At 53.8% G+C, this 15184-nt stretch overlaps 1 protein-coding gene across 3 annotated transcripts in view; it reads left to right on the top strand.

Moving 5' to 3' along the window:
• The window catches only part of ZER1 (zyg-11 related cell cycle regulator), a 30270-nt gene extending 18871 nt beyond the window's left edge, over positions 1-11399 (top strand). For all 3 annotated transcript variants that reach the window (XM_032418633.1, XM_032418634.1, XM_032418632.1), the window contains exons 9-16: positions 2376-2591; positions 3349-3390; positions 3552-3671; positions 4677-4792; positions 5112-5300; positions 6490-6587; positions 8305-8407; positions 9710-11399. In XM_032418633.1, the coding sequence (XP_032274524.1) occupies positions 2376-2591; positions 3349-3390; positions 3552-3671; positions 4677-4792; positions 5112-5300; positions 6490-6587; positions 8305-8407; positions 9710-9767 (942 nt within the window). In that variant the 3' untranslated portion in view covers positions 9768-11399. The remainder of the gene's footprint in view (positions 1-2375; positions 2592-3348; positions 3391-3551; positions 3672-4676; positions 4793-5111; positions 5301-6489; positions 6588-8304; positions 8408-9709) is intronic.
• The last annotated feature ends 3785 nt before the right edge of the window (positions 11400-15184 follow it).

Genomic DNA, 15184 nt, shown 5'->3' with positions numbered 1-15184 from the left:
CCCCTAACTCTCAGGTTATCCAAGGGTCGACCATGATATGAAAATGTGTTGGGACACCTGGGTGACTCAATCAGTTAAGTGTCTGACTTCGGCTCAGGTCATGATCCCAGGGTCCTGGGATCGAGTCCCTTGTCAGGCTCCTTGCTCAGCAGGAAGCCCGCTTCTCCCTCTCCCTCCGCCTGCCACTCCCCCTGCTTGTGCTCTCTCTATGTGTGTCAAATAAATAAATAAAATCTTAAAAAAAAAAAAAGAAAGAAAATGTGTTAACTACAGAGTGAAAGTTGTCCCCAGTCCAGCTCTCCTCCCCCTCGCAGCTGGGCTTAACCGTTGTTTTATAGTTGTTGGTATCAGCACAGTGTTCAGCGTCCTCATCCAGGGAAGGCCGCTCTGGAGCGGACTGTGCACTGGAGCTGGGAAGCAGTGGCCAAGCCCCGTCCCCACAGAGTAGCAGGCCGGGCTGACCCACAGGCCCGGGCTACAGTCACTGAGTTAGCCCCTGTGGTTGAACATTTAGGTGACTTTTTTCTTGTGTGCTATTTCAAATAAGGCTTTGCTGACTCTACTCAATTGCTTATCCTTATAATACATGACTAAAAGGGGCATTGCTGGGGCAGTGAATGGGTAGGTGTATTTTTAAAGCATTTAGGACGTACTTTCGAATCATCCTCCAGAAAGTCTCTGTAGGGATGAGAAGGCCTGCTCTCCCACTGCATGCCAACGCCAGACTTTAGAGCAACTGTTTTCTACATTGAAATTGATCTTATCATCAGGTAAAAGGGCTGTCTTTTTTTTCTTTTTTTTTGACAAAAATGCTAGTTGAAGACTCCCAAACAAATTAATAAACTCTATCAAAGAAATGGAAATTAAAATGATGAGATACCACATTTCATCTCAAGAGACCGATGATCCCCAACGTTGACAGAGGTCAGGGGAGAGTACTTTCACATACTTGTCACTGGTGAGGTATGAATTGTACCACCGTTTTGGAGGCCAGCTGGCAGAATTTGCCAAAACTGGAAATGCATTGATTTTTGGGGCCTGTGTATTCCATAATTCAAATGTATTTTAGAGGAAAAAGATATACATACATCCACCCTTTTTAATTAAAGATAAATTAGAGGAAACCAGAATGTTGTAGCAATAGGGACCTGGAAAAGTAACATACCCCCACAATGGGATATTATGGTAAATCTGTACATCCCTAATGTGGAAAGATGTCCACTGCATATTGCTAAGTGAAAAGTTTTGGACCAATATGTATAATATCTTTTTTTGCCTCACCTCTCCCCCAAATATATATTTGTATTTGCGTGATAGAAAAATCTAGAAGGACATGCACCAAACTTTTAATAGCGATTACTTCTGGGGAATAAAGTGAGAGACTTTAACTTTTTGCTCAAATACTACTATTTGAACTTTTTACAGTAAGTATTGGCTCTTATAATTTAAAATAAATTTTTTCTCAAATTAAAAAATGTATGTGTAATTTGGGGGGGAAAGTTAACTAAGGGGCTACCCTCTAAATTACATAATTAATGAAGTACAATGATCTCTCAAAATCTAACGAGAAAGGATAGAAGGAAATTAAATTACAGGCAAATGCTCCAAGAATACTTAAAAAAAAAAACCCACAGACAACGCAAAAAGAAATCAAAGATGTCAAGGAGCATGAGGCCTCCTACTCTGCCAGTAGGACTGCAAACTGGTACAGCCACTTTGGTAAACAGTCTCGTTCACCTGGTCAAGTCGAAGACATGCACGCCGTGTGTGACCCAGAAGAAACCATGTGTGTGGACGCCAAGGTGCATGCATGAGCATCGTTTGAAGTGCCAAACACTGAAGCCCCCTCAGATGTCCACCAACAGTGGGATGGGTGAATAAATTCAAGTACCGTAATGCAGTGGACAAATGAATGCTTTTCAGCTGCTTATAACAACATAGTTGATCTTGCAAACCTATGGTAAACAACACTAAGCAGGATGCTAGAGAATCTTTCGTGTAGACTAGCAGGGACAGTAGTTCTCTCTAGTGTGGAGAGGGGCTGATGACCAGGAAGGGACCTATGGGGATTTCCGGGTGCTGGCAGTATTCTATTTCCTGACCCAGGCGGTGGTTACATGGTTGCCGAAAAGCTTGTTTGCTTCATAAATGCTCATAAAACTATACATTTGTGTTTTATGTCCTCTCTGTATGAAAATTATATTTTACAGTTTTTTTAAACATTAAAAAAAAAAATAGCCTCGGAGTCTCCTCTTCCAGAAAGCCTTCCTGGACCACTACAGCTCTGGATGATCTCACGCCTCTAGAGCGCCCCTGGAGTCCAGCTCCCAAGTCCGACCCTGACTGTGCTTCCCTTGTCTCCTGTCCCGGCCCAGGTCCAGCGGAACTGCTGTCTGACCCTCTGTAACTTCAGCATTCCCGAGGAGCTGGAATTCCAGTACCGCCGGGTCAACGAGCTCCTGCTCAGCATCCTCAACCCCACTCGGCAGGACGAGTCGATCCAGCGCATCGCTGTGCACCTGTGCAACGCCCTGGTCTGCCAAGTGGACAATGACCACAAGGAGGCCGTGGGCAAGATGGGCTTCGTTGTGGTGCGTGCCCTCGGGCGGCCCCGCCTCCCCTCCCTCCCTGCCTGCCTTCTCCAGAGCCCCTCTGCCCCCTGAAGGATTTCAGCTAGACCAAAGGAAGAATCTCCTCACCACGAATGTAGCTTATGTCCCCGTAGATTTGCTCCACCTAAAACATTCTGGCATCTTCTCCCAGCCGCTCCAGCTGCCCACTTGGTCCCACCATCCAAGCCACTCCTGGCTCCTCGGACCAGGTCCCCTATTAGGTCTTTCTCACTGGGGTTAAATAAGTATCTGAGGGACTGTCTGTTTAATGTCGGCCTCCCCGCTGGGTTGTGAGTTCTGTAGGGAAAGACGCCACACTTGTTCCTTCTTCCGTCATGACATCCCCAGCACTTTCTAGCATGGGGCCTGGCACACAGTGGGGAGAGTAAGTATTTGCTGAAGAGTGGAAGGAAAGAATGAGGAAGGAGCATCTGGTCTCCTCCTCTTACTTTAGCGCTGGATAGGCTGGAGCCCACAGAGGGGAGGGCCAGGCCCAAAGCTACACAGGGAACAGGGTTGAGCCAGGACTAGCACCCAGGTCTCCCAATGCTAGGGACCAAGTCTGTGGGTTGCACTTCTTCAAACAGCCCCCCTCGACCGGATAGGCACATTTGGTCTTGTCAGGATGCATTAGCCAGGAGTAGAAGTGCTGACTCTCCTCTCTCCATCTTGGTTCTTGGGGGACACAGTAGCTCTTGAGCCCTGGCCCCCCACAAGTTCTCTTCTCTGCCCACAGACCATGCTGAAGCTGATTCAGAAGAAGCTGCTGGATAAGATAGTAAGTCGAGCCTTCATGAAGCCACTCTGCCCCTCCCCTAGCCCGAGAGGGGTTGATTATCCCCGGAGGATACCCAGGTTTTGTTAGGGGGCACCCTCACAGGTGTCAGGAGCCTGCAGGGCCCTCCAGGCGAGCTGTGCTGAGCTTACCTCTCCCTTCAGTGTGACCAGGTGATGGAGTTCTCCTGGAGTGCCCTGTGGAACATCACGGACGAGACGCCCGACAACTGCGAGATGTTCCTCAATTTCAATGGCATGAAGCTCTTCCTGGACTGCCTGAAGGTACTGCCCATGTCCAGCGAGGCAGCCTCCTTGACCACGCACACGGCCACTCTTCTGTCCCCAGGCGTCCCACCACCCAGATCCGTCAGCAACCCCTCTCCCCATGGTTCCCACGGAAGGGCAGTGGGGGCCGACTTACAGGCCCACCCCTCTCTTAGAGCCCTCCCTCCAAGGGAAAACCTAGTCCCATCCTTCTCCACAGCAATTTCTCGGGCTGCCCACAGTCTGGCTGGGGTTCACTGGGATGTCAGCTGGATAGAATTCTGTCCAGTCTTTTAAAAGTCATCCTTGGGGGGCGCCTGGGTGGCTCAGTCGGTTGAGCGTCTGCCTTCAGCTCAGGTCATGATCCCAGGGTCCTGGGATCGAGCCCCGCATCGGGCTCCCTGCTCCGCGGGGAGCCTGCTTCTCCCTCTCCCTCTGCCGCTCCCCCTGCTTGTGCTCTCTCTCTCTGTCAAATAAATAAATAAATAAAATCTTAAAAAAAAAAAAAAGTCATCCTTGGGGCACCTGGCTGGCTCAGTTGGTAGAGCATACGACTCTTGATCTCAGGGTCATGGGTTCAAGCCCCACGTTGGGCATAGAGCTTCCTTTAAATAAATAAATAAATAAATAAATGGTAGCAATTATAAAAAATAAATATAAAACTCATCTTTTATTTTCTTGCTCTAGTTTCTACAAAGTTTCCCTTCAACTAATATTTGAGCTTTTGGCAAATAGAACCATGTTTGTCCTCTTTGGAGTTTTTTAGGTCAGATCTCCACTCAGCCTTTGATTTTGTAGCAAGGAGTCCCCACCATTTGAATCCCGTATGGTATGTACCCAGCACTGTACTTGGTGCAATAGAAGGTGTGAGGGCAGCATATTGCTCCCCCTCTTTGTCTAGTTGGAGTGGCCAGATACCCATAAAGTTTCTAGGTTAACAGTATCAGACACTTCACAACAAAACAGTACCAGACACTAATTAAGTCCTAATCGATGTGGCCCCAATGGCTCTCATTTTGCCAGGAATTCCCAGAGAAGCAGGAACTGCATCGGAACATGCTAGGACTCTTGGGAAACGTGGCCGAGGTGAAGGAGCTGCGGCCCCAGCTAATGACTTCCCAGTTTATCAGTGTCTTCAGGTTGGTATTTCTTTCCCTTTTTGCCTTGGCTGCCAGGATGCTCAGGGCTATAGTCTGTGTTCAGTTGCAGCAACTGCTCTCTGCCCAGGTTTCCATTAGAAATGTCACCTTCTGTCTACAAGTGGTTTCTCTCAAGCCTCCATAAATGGTCCTCTTGTAGCTGTGTCTTCAGCGACCTCAGATCTTTAGAATAGTCACCTGTGTATGGATAATAGGTGATAAGTCAGCAACACCTCTGGCATCCGGTTTGTAAGCTGGGGCCCAGCAGCTGGTGTCTGAAGAGGGACTTGGAGGGATTTTTCTCTCTCCTTCTTGGCAGCAACCTGCTGGAGAGCAAGGCCGACGGGATCGAGGTTTCATACAACGCCTGCGGTGTCCTCTCCCACATCATGTTCGATGGGCCCGAGGCGTGGGGCATCTGCGAACCCCAGCGGGAGGAGGTGGAGGAGCGCATGTGGGCAGCCATCCAGAGCTGGGACATCAACTCTCGGAGAAACATCAATTACAGGTGCGGAGCGGGGATGGCAGGGAGGAATGTGCGAGTGGGGTCCGTGGGCAGACAGGACGCTTGTTCCTAGCAAGGCCTTTCTTCTCGTCTCCTGTTGGCTCTCCCTGAGGGACAGCCCCCACACAGCACACATCTCACCCATAAAGCTGGGTGCATCTTTCATGTACATCAGTGTACCCAAAGTTTGCTGTTTACAAACATTTGAGACATGTTTATTTGTGGGACGAAAGAAAAAGAGGAAAATAGCGACACGCACTAGGAAACAAAACAGAAACCATTCGTGAGCTTGCTCCCCGAAAGAACCCCTGCTCACAGTCTGGCGCCCCCCTCCCAGCACTTTCCCTCTGCACTGAGTTCGTTCTTTGCAGTGCAGCTGGTGTCCAGTCTTCCTATCTTGTGCCTGGATTTGCAGCCACAAGATATGGGTCTCCCTCCTCGGGTCGTGACTGGGTCACTTTCTGGGTGTGGATGGCCCATCTTGTACTGTGACACTGACATCGAAAACCCATACTGGGGGACACCTGGGTGGCTCAGTCGGTGAGGTGTCTGCCTTCAGCTCAGGTCATGATCCCGGGGTCCTGGGATCGAGCGTCGCATCGGGCTCCCTGCTCAGCGGGGAGTCTGCTTCTCCCTCTGCCTTCCCCCTGCTTGTGCTCTCTCTCTCTGATAAATGAACAAAATCTTAAAAAAAAAAAAAAAGAAAAGAAAAGAAAACCGACATTGGGAGGAGCAGGCTCATGCTTGCGGCTTTGCCCAGGCTCCGGTGACTGCCGTTTCCAAGGAGACATGAGGTGGAGTCACCGGCCCAGGGGGTTTGCATTTTAAGGCTCTGGGGCCATGACTCCAGGTGGCCCGTAGAAGGCCATTATAAGAAGTGCAGTCTCATTTCTGTTTCTCACGGTACTTCACCGTGCCTCCCTCTCTCTCCTCCTTGCCGAGGTCCCCCGTTTCTGCACCGCCTGATCAACGTCCCTCCTGCCTCCCTTACACGCCCCTGCTCTTGACCTCTCTGACAAGCGAGCTCCCTTCATGGAGCCTGAAGGGCCCTATGCCCCCGCGTCCGCTGCAGCCTACTAGCCTGCTCATGGGTTGTCTGTAGGACCCTCCAGGAAGGAGCTTTCCAGCAGAAGAAGATGCACTCCCCCAACCCTTGGCATCAGAAGTCACCCTGATCTCTCTCTTTCTGCAGGTCATTTGAGCCAATTCTTCGCCTCCTTCCCCAGGGCATCTCCCCTGTCAGCCAGCACTGGGCCACCTGGGCCCTGTACAACCTAGTGTCTGTCTACCGTGAGTACCCACTCGCCCTTTGTTCAGACACGGGGCTGCTCACCAGGCTGCAAACACACTTGCCCCCAGGGAACTTATAACCCGGGTGCGGAGTACGGAGAGAGCTGGCGTCAGTATCCGTACCTGGGAACACAGCCCTCCACTTTCCAGCATCTGTGGGACGCCCAGCAGAATGGCTGTCCCTGCCCCATCACCAGAAGCAAGCCTGGGAGGCCCGACGGCCCATCCAGAGTTCCCAGACAGCTTTCTTAATGCCTCCTGCTTCCATAGAAGTGAATAGTCAAAAATCTCCATGCCTTCTGCAGGACAGAGTAAGACCAACCCAAACAAAGAACTAAGCCCCAAGGAAACAGCTTTCCAAGGGAACAGGAGAGAACTTTAACACAATTCTAACTTTATTCCTCAGAGAGCGCCCCATCCTCCCATAGAAGAGCCTGAACCGTCCTCTGCTGGGTGGCTTTGGGGGGAGGAGAAGAAGGGATAGCACTAGGAGACCTGGATGACAGGCCAGGATTGACCCTCATTCTCTTTCTTACTGGTTACGTGACCTCATGCAGGTTATTTAACCTCTCTGGGCCTCGGTTTCCTCCTCTGTAGAATGGGGACAGCGATAATGCCTACCTCATAAGATCGATGTGAAAAGAGAACCAGCACGAAGTGCCCAGCCTGGTGCCTGGATCCTGCTCAGTCCTGTTAACTGGCAAAATGGATCAGAGTGCGGGTTCTGGGGGCAGACATCTAGCTTTGAACCCTGGCTCTCCCACTGGCTGTAGCTGTGTTACTTTGAGCAGGCTTCTCAACCTCTCCATGCCTCAATTTCCTCATCTTTAAAATGGGATAAAAATAGGATTGCTGTGAAATAAGGCATGTAAAGTGCTTGGAACAGTGCTTGGCCCATACCAACTCTTCAATAAGCATCAGCCTTTTTCATTACTACTTGAGATTAGTCTTACTAAAAAGTAGCACCTGACCTCAGAGAGGCGGTATCGTCCAGAGGGAAGAGCCCTGAGCTGGGACTCCCTCGGACAAGCTTCCAGAATGACTTTGGGTGAATTGCTTCCTCCCTCTGAACCTCAGTTCTTTCATCTGTAAAATGGAGATCGTAAAAGTAGCTCTGACTACATAGAGCCACATAGAGGGGGTGGGGGTTGAGGGGTGGGGAGGGTCCACTGAAATGCCCGTGTTCTCCATGGAGCATAAAGCCCTGGATCCTGAGCACTAGAATATTCTTTATTGGCGTGAACCGTGAACCACCCAATAATAGGAAGGAATGCTGCTTCCAACCTGGCTGGCCACCAGAATCACCTGGTAGTATACTGCTAAAAATACAAATAAATACAGGTTCCTGGGTCTGTTGACTCAGAATACCCAAGGGCAGGGCTTAGGAATCTGTATTTTTACAAAAACTTCTCTGAGAATAGAAGCCACTGGTTTGGGTGTTATTTCCCAAGGGTGAGCTGTGGAAAGAAACGTGGTTGCATCCCAAAGTAGCCTTTTCCAAGGACTCACCCCTTGCTCCCCCAGTGGACCCAGGAACTCGGGCCCCTGGGGCTGGGCAAACAGGCGGCTCCCAGCTGCAGCAGTCCTCACCCAGGCCTGCGTCTCCACTCCCCCCACCCCTCGGGGAGGGCAGCCCTCGCAGCAAGGGTGGGTTCTGGGCCACCGGCTGCGTGCCGGAAGACCGACCTGGTCACCTGCTGTCTGCCCCTCCCCGCAGCGGACAAGTACTGCCCCCTGCTGATCAAAGAAGGGGGGCTGCCCCTGCTGAGGGACATGATCAAGATGGCGACCGCTCGACAGGAGACGAAGGAAATGGCCCGGTAAGAGACAGGCAGTGTTTCTGCTTGCAGCCTCGGTGTGGGGGAGCGGGGGACACCGTGGGGGGCCCCCTGAGATTCGCGGGGGCAAGTCGGAGTGGAGTGTGGAGGCAGACAGCGTACTGCTGTCCAGCGGGGCCCTCCCTGCGTGTCATTTCGGCCACAGTGTGGCCGGAAACTAGATCATCCAGCTCTGCACAGAGCATAATTGCCCTCCTCTGTAAGCTTCATTTTCTCTCACTCCAATGAATTCCATCCTCTCCTCCCTGGCCCTTACCGAGTCAGGCCAGAATTCATCATTTTTGGCCAAAGACCTTCCAATGAAAGAGGACACCATGTGGCAAAGTACATTCTAGAGAACTGGCGGGCAAGTGCAAATGGGTGTGCACATGTGGAGGTGTGAAGCCGTGCACAGGGCAGAGCTGCCAGTCCCTTTGAACATCTACCCCAGTCCCTTTGCACATCTCTGTAAGACCTGAGATGTGTATCCGAACCAGCCGGCCTGTCTGAAGCAGATGTGAGTGGCACCAAGAGGGAGCTCAGAAGTCACTCCACCCATCCCACTCCTGTCCCACTCTGGGCACCCCTTACTTCCTAAGAGGCAGTAGGCACCTCTTTAGCACATGGAGGCTGCAGTGAACACTGCCCCCTGCCCCCGACCAACCCAAAGGCCATCCAAGGTCCCAGGTGACACCTGACTGCAGTTGGGGCAGCGGTTCTCAAGGGTCAGTCTGGAGGGGGGCGTAAGACCGGGGCTCTGAGCACCAGTGGTGGGGGTTCCCGAGACCGCTGCACCGGGCCTGGCCGCTGGAGGGTGTCAGGGGCCCTCATGCTGGCACGGCTGCCCTGGCCCCACCTGGACCGCCTCGGGCCCAGGATCTCTGGGCGAATCTGACATGCAGGCAGCCTGGGGACCGCTAGTAGGCTGCCCAGGTAGGCAGGGGGAAAGTGAAGAAGGCAGCGGTGCTCAAGAAAGGAGCAGGGAGGGTTGTGAAGGTCAGGCCTGAGCCAATTCAGGGGAGCCCCTAACCAGAGAGGCCCTGGGGCTGAGAGGTAGGGAAGGGGGGCCCGGGGAGGAAGGAGGAGGGCACAGGGGGCCTTTCGTATTGGTGGCCACAGGTGCCATGTCCTGGGCACTCGGCATGTGCCAGCCACCCCGCCAGCACCCCTAAACACACCTCCTCCGTCAGCATCAGCATCACTGCTGACATTTGCTAGCAAATCCAGCGGCCTCATGTGCCGGGAGGAGCCAGACCCACCCGACCCAAGGCCGCCCTCTGATCCTCTCTCCCCCGTGGTCTCCAGCAAGGTGATTGAGCACTGCAGTAACTTTAAAGAGGAGAACATGGACACGTCCAGATAGAGGCCTCCGCCCCCACGGCCGCCACTGCTCTGGACCACAAGGCCTGGAGGAAGCTCTCAAGCAGCCCAGCGGGCGGACCCCCACCCGGGAGCCTCCCGCTGGATGAAGGGACACGGGGACTTTTGCACAACCGATGCTTTTCCTTAACATTAGTGAGATATATATATATTATATATATATATATATATATATATATTATTTTTTTTGGTTAGGAAGTGTGAAGTTTTGTGTGTATGATTTCTGTACAAAAACAAAAGAACACTCCTTGAGTCCCCGCAGCTTCCTTGGCCACTCTCAAGCCCCAACTCCAAGCCTTCATTGCTGCCGCTCACTCCTACCCCCTTCAGACTCAATGCCTCTAACGTTTTGAGAGTCCGGGCCTTTCCCAGTGACCTCAGACCCTGGCCTCGCTTCCCATTAGGAGAGGCAGCGGGCTTCTTACAGCCCAGTCCCGCACCCCAACCCACCCGCCAAAGCCTGAGAACCCCCTCTGGGCTCCTGGGTGTGGCTGATGGGGTTTGGGATGAAAACTAGCCCCACTGGGTCTCCCGAATGCCTTGGTGCTCCCAGCCGTGGGCCATCTGGGGCAAGGAAGTGAGTGCCCAGGCCCAGGCCGCCCCAGCCCCCGGGGATCCTCAGGGGCGGGGCTCCCAGTAGCCCCGCCAGTTCTCTGGCCAGGCCTGCCTGAGGCCACGCTGCTATGGAGGCTGCCTCCTGGTCTCCCACCAGGTCCCAGGCTACTGAAGGCCCCAGCCCAGGGCTGGTCAGAACTCAGGCAGATTCCACTGCCCCTTCTGCCAAACATATTCAGCACTCGCCCCAGCCCTGGGAGCCAGCACCGCTGGGGCCAGGGGCTTGCTCCTCACTCCCCAGCCCTTCCCCTGCCCGCAGCACCCATGGTGCCCAGGCACCCCACCAGCAGAACTGAGCCGGCCTCTTTTGCCCCTCCCCCCCCGCCCCGCTGCCCGGAGGACCCCACACGTCTCTCGGTGAGGCAGGAGGTCCCCGCTCCAGCCGGACCCGCAGCAACAGGTAGCTGCCTCCAGACCAGCACTGGGCACAGCCTACGGTGGCCCCATTGGCCGTTCTGAGCCCCTCCTCCCTGCCCCCAGGCTTTACCTTGGGAACCTCTGTGCTGTGTTTCAGAGAAGTGTGAGCTGCAAATGTATCCTGAAATATCTTGTGGTCCTCCCTTGGTGTAACTCCGAATTGCTTCTCTGGAGACAGGCGGTGGCGAGGAGACCCCCCCAGAATAAAGCGCTGGGGGAGCAGGGCCGACTCTGCAGGCATCCCCAAGGGGATGACCTTTCTTCCTTCCTCCTTCCCTGGGCCCGTGTGTGGATTCTGCTAGTATTTCTGCCTGGAGGCAGAATAGGCTGGATGAGCAGCCCAGGGGAGAGGCACCAGGCCTTCTCCCTCTGAAGTCTGTCCCTGCCAGCCCTGGGAAGGGGGCGGCTGCCCTGCGCTTCCCAAGCTTGGCAGACAGGCCACAGCTGCCCCACCCCTCCATGCTCACATGGCCTGAGCCAGACCCTGGGCAGAGCTCACATCGCGCTGCTTTACCACCTGGGGCCTGGGTAAATGTCTGTACCTTGGGATGTCACAGAAATACATTTTTGTGCAAAGTGGAAAGAGCAGAGTGTCTTTTTTTGCAGAAGGGATGGGGTCAGGAGAGGGGCTAGAGCCCCTTCGGGCACTGGGCCTTGAATGAGGGGACCTGCAGTGGGGAGGGTGCCTCGGGTCGATTCGTGTGCCCAGCCTGGAGGGCCAGTCAACTGCAACCTGGGGACAGGTGGCAGATTGGGCTGAAGTACTTGCCTCCTCTCATTCTCCCCACACCCCCATGCCCAGACACTGGGGTACACCCTGCCCGGAGTGGTCCAGTCTGATGGTAGAGACGATATTCCATGTGAGATTAGGACCCAGTGTGCAGTGGGCAGGGAGCACAGAGAGGGTGCCTGCCGTGGGCTGGTAGGAGTGGAGGGGGACCCGCACTTCAGCGAGGGCAGAGCACCCTCAGCGTGGAGGTAAGAGACAACACGGTGTCCCCAAGCAGGCAGGGAGGCTTCTCATGAGAGGAGACGTGTGAGCTGAATCCAGCAAAAGACAAGGCAGCTGGGGGGCGCCTGGGTGGCTCAGTCGGTTAAGCGTCCGACTCTTTTTTTTTAAGATTTTATTTATTTATTTGAAGAGAGACACAGCGAGAGAGGGAACACAAGCAGGGGGAGTGGGAGAGGGAGAAGCAGGCTTCCCGCGGAGCAGGGAGCCTGATGGAGGGCTCGATCCCAGGACCCTGGGACCATGGCCTGAGCCGAAGGCAGATGCCCAAAAACTGACCCACCCAGGCGCCCCTAAGCATCCGACTCTTAATTTCAGCTCAGGTCATGATCTCAGGGTCATGGGATCGAACCCCGTGTTGGGCTCCCCATTTGGTGGGTACTCTCCTTGAGATTCTCTCTCTCCCTCTCCCTCTGCCCCTCCCCTCCTCTAAAATAAATAAATTAATTAAGGAAAAAAAAAAAAAAGGGCTGGCAGGCCTGGCCGTGGGGGAGCCACGGAAAGAGCATGGAAAGGGCACCGCAGACAGAGGGCCCTGCTAGAGGGGCCTTCCAGGGAGAGCCAGGAAGCTGCCCCCTTAGCTGCAGCAGAGCAAAGGAACAAGGGCACGAGCAGGCGGCCACAGAGAAGCAGCTGGGCGTCCGGCTGTGTCCTGGCGTAACCGCCGACCGTGCCCTCGGTGCTCCTGAGGTACTAGTAAGGCTGCGACCAATCGAGGAGAGCTGTTCCCCAAAGAACAGTCTAGGTGCTGATGGCCGATCAAAGGGGATCATTCCCCGACAAATGCCAGGCGGGTGTGTGCCCAATGCCCAGAGACAAAGACTCGCTCCTTGACCAAACTCTAGTCAGGCTCCCCTGGGCCCTCTTCTCAACTAGGCCTCAACCTGGGCCTATCAGAGCCCTACTACGGGCTCTCACCACAAGTGATTTTGTCCATCTCCCTCCCCTGCCTTAAAACAACCACTGGGGCGCCTGGGTGGCTCAGTTGTTAAGCGTCTGCCTTGGGCTCAGGGTCCAGGGTCCTGGGATCGAGCCCCGCATCGGGCTCCCTGCTCTGCGGGAAGCCTGCTTCTCCCTCTCCCACTCCCCCTGCTTGTGTTCCCTCTCTCGCTGTGTCTCTCTCTGTCAAATAAATAAAATCTTAAAAAAAAAAAACAAACACTTAACCACTAAGGTGGTTTCTAACAGCTCAAGGTCGCAGCCCTAGGATGACCCCAGTCCCCCTCAAAGGGCCTGCCTGAGAGGGCTCAGGATGCCAAAAGGATTTACTGTTTATTTTGGCCACCACCTGACCAGAGCCCCCCCCACACACACACCACCACCCTGTCTTCGAGCATTTACTAAAAAGGGCTTACAGTTGGGACTCTTCCTCTGTCCCTTTCAAATGTATTTGTGTCTTCTACAATTCCGGAGACCTGAGAGCCATTCCTTCAAAGAGCAATGCTCAGGAAGGATCCAGCCTCCATCTCGCAGTCCCCGGGGGAGGTCAGGCACCTAACTTCAACTGTTACCAGCTAGCACACACAGCTGGCCTACTCAGCATTTACACTGAACAGCCCTTTGTAATTTTTCACTTCCCTGAGTCTGTTCAAGCCACCACCATTCCCTCTCCCTCCACTCCCTCCTGCTCCCTTTAAAACACCCAGTCACCTCTGTACAAAGCAGAGTTGCATTCAATTTACACTGCAATAGCATGTTACTGATGAAAATCTGTCCTTACTACTTTAACTAGTGTCTGACTTTGTCTATCTTTCACACCAGCACAGGGCCTGACTCATGGAAGCTTCAGGATGATTTAAGTGTTTCCATTCAGCACACTAAGTCACCCATTGCAGTAACCAAGACTGAGTTGCAAGTGACAGTCACTCAACTCAAATACTTACCCAGGCTAGTCAAAGGTGGGAGGGAATTCATTAAGGGAACCTAGAGGTTAACATCAGCTTCAGGAATAGCTGGATCCAGGGGCCCAGACAACATTGCTAAGACTCTCTCACTCCCTCTTTCAGTGCTGCTTATCTCTATGACTCTGTGAGTTGGCTTCATTCTCTCCTGCTACAGTCTCCCTCCACATAGTGTAAAGACAGCTGCCAGTTACCCTTACATCCTATTCCTTATGAGTTGGGAGAGAATGTCCCTTTCTCTCTCAGCATTTATAGTACTCTTCTAGAATGATTCTGATTGGCTCTGCTGAGTCACATGTCCACCACCTAGGACCAATTACTGGGGGCATTGAGATAGGGAACCAGGTTTGGCCCTCTAGAGTCACATGCCCGCATCTTGTCTCCTGCCATCCTGTGGAGTGAGGGACACAGTTCCTCCAGAACCACATGGGATGGGGAAGCGTCAGTTCCCCAACAGAAAAGGGGATGCTGAGCTGACAAAACAGATGCCAGAAGGGGCATCTGGAGGGGCCGGAAGGGTGGATCTGTCGGAGAAAGAAGGTGGATGTTGGTATCCGTGGGAAGTGTGGGTGGAAAGGCAGGACTGAATGGGGAATACCCTGGGGACACAGTTGAAGGGTGTGAACAGTGAACGATGATGAGATTTCGTCTTAGTCTTAGATAGCCCGAAGCCTCGGGTTGGACAAGTCCTTCCGGCAGGGTGAGGTGTTGGTTTATAGCGGGGGAGATGACAGTCGCGTGCTAGACCCTGGCTGTACTTGCATTATTGAATCCTCCCGACCACCTTGGCGGGGGCGGGGGGGAATGCTATCATCAGTCTTCACTACAGAGACAGAAAACAGAGCTCAGAGTGGTTCAGGAACTTGCCCAAGCTCACACAGGTAGGAAGGGGCAGTGCTGGTACTTCTGACTCTGACTCCACTTGGGCCCCTCCTACCCAGGATCTGCACCACGGACGACCACTTTGCTCTCATCCTGTTTGCAATATCTAAAAATGAATAGCAAGGCGGTAAGGGTGTCACCACGGAGCAACCGAGGCCGAATCCTTACCCTCTAGAGACCTCAGGCATCACACCCTTGAAAGCGGCACAACACAAGCTGGAGTCACACGAAACACCTTGAACATGGAAGCGCCCAGGGAACTGTACGCATGCGCAGGGCCGTGGGGTTGGGGAGGGCGGGGTGGGAGCCCAAGGGGGCGGGGTCAAGACTCGCGCCTGCTCCTCGGCTTTCCCCGAAAGTTACCTGGCTGGTGGGGGCTGGGGTTGGGGGAGTTACCAGCTGCGCGCGCGCCGGCCCCGCCCCCAACCTCTTCAAGCACCTGTTGGCTCGAGGTCCCCCCTCAGCCGCAGCTGCCATCCAATAGGCAGCCTCCCCGACCCAATCAGGCCCCGCCCACCCCCAGATCCACCAATCCGCGGGTGGCCGCGGCCCCTCTCTCCCTTGAAGGGCCCGCCC

The sequence above is a fragment of the Phoca vitulina genome, unplaced genomic scaffold, assembly GCF_004348235.1.
Source record: "Phoca vitulina isolate PV1807 unplaced genomic scaffold, GSC_HSeal_1.0 scaffold21, whole genome shotgun sequence".
Taxonomy (NCBI): Eukaryota; Metazoa; Chordata; class Mammalia; order Carnivora; family Phocidae; genus Phoca; species Phoca vitulina.
Note: the sequence above shows the minus strand (reverse complement) of the source record. Positions and strands in the feature narration are given on the sequence as shown.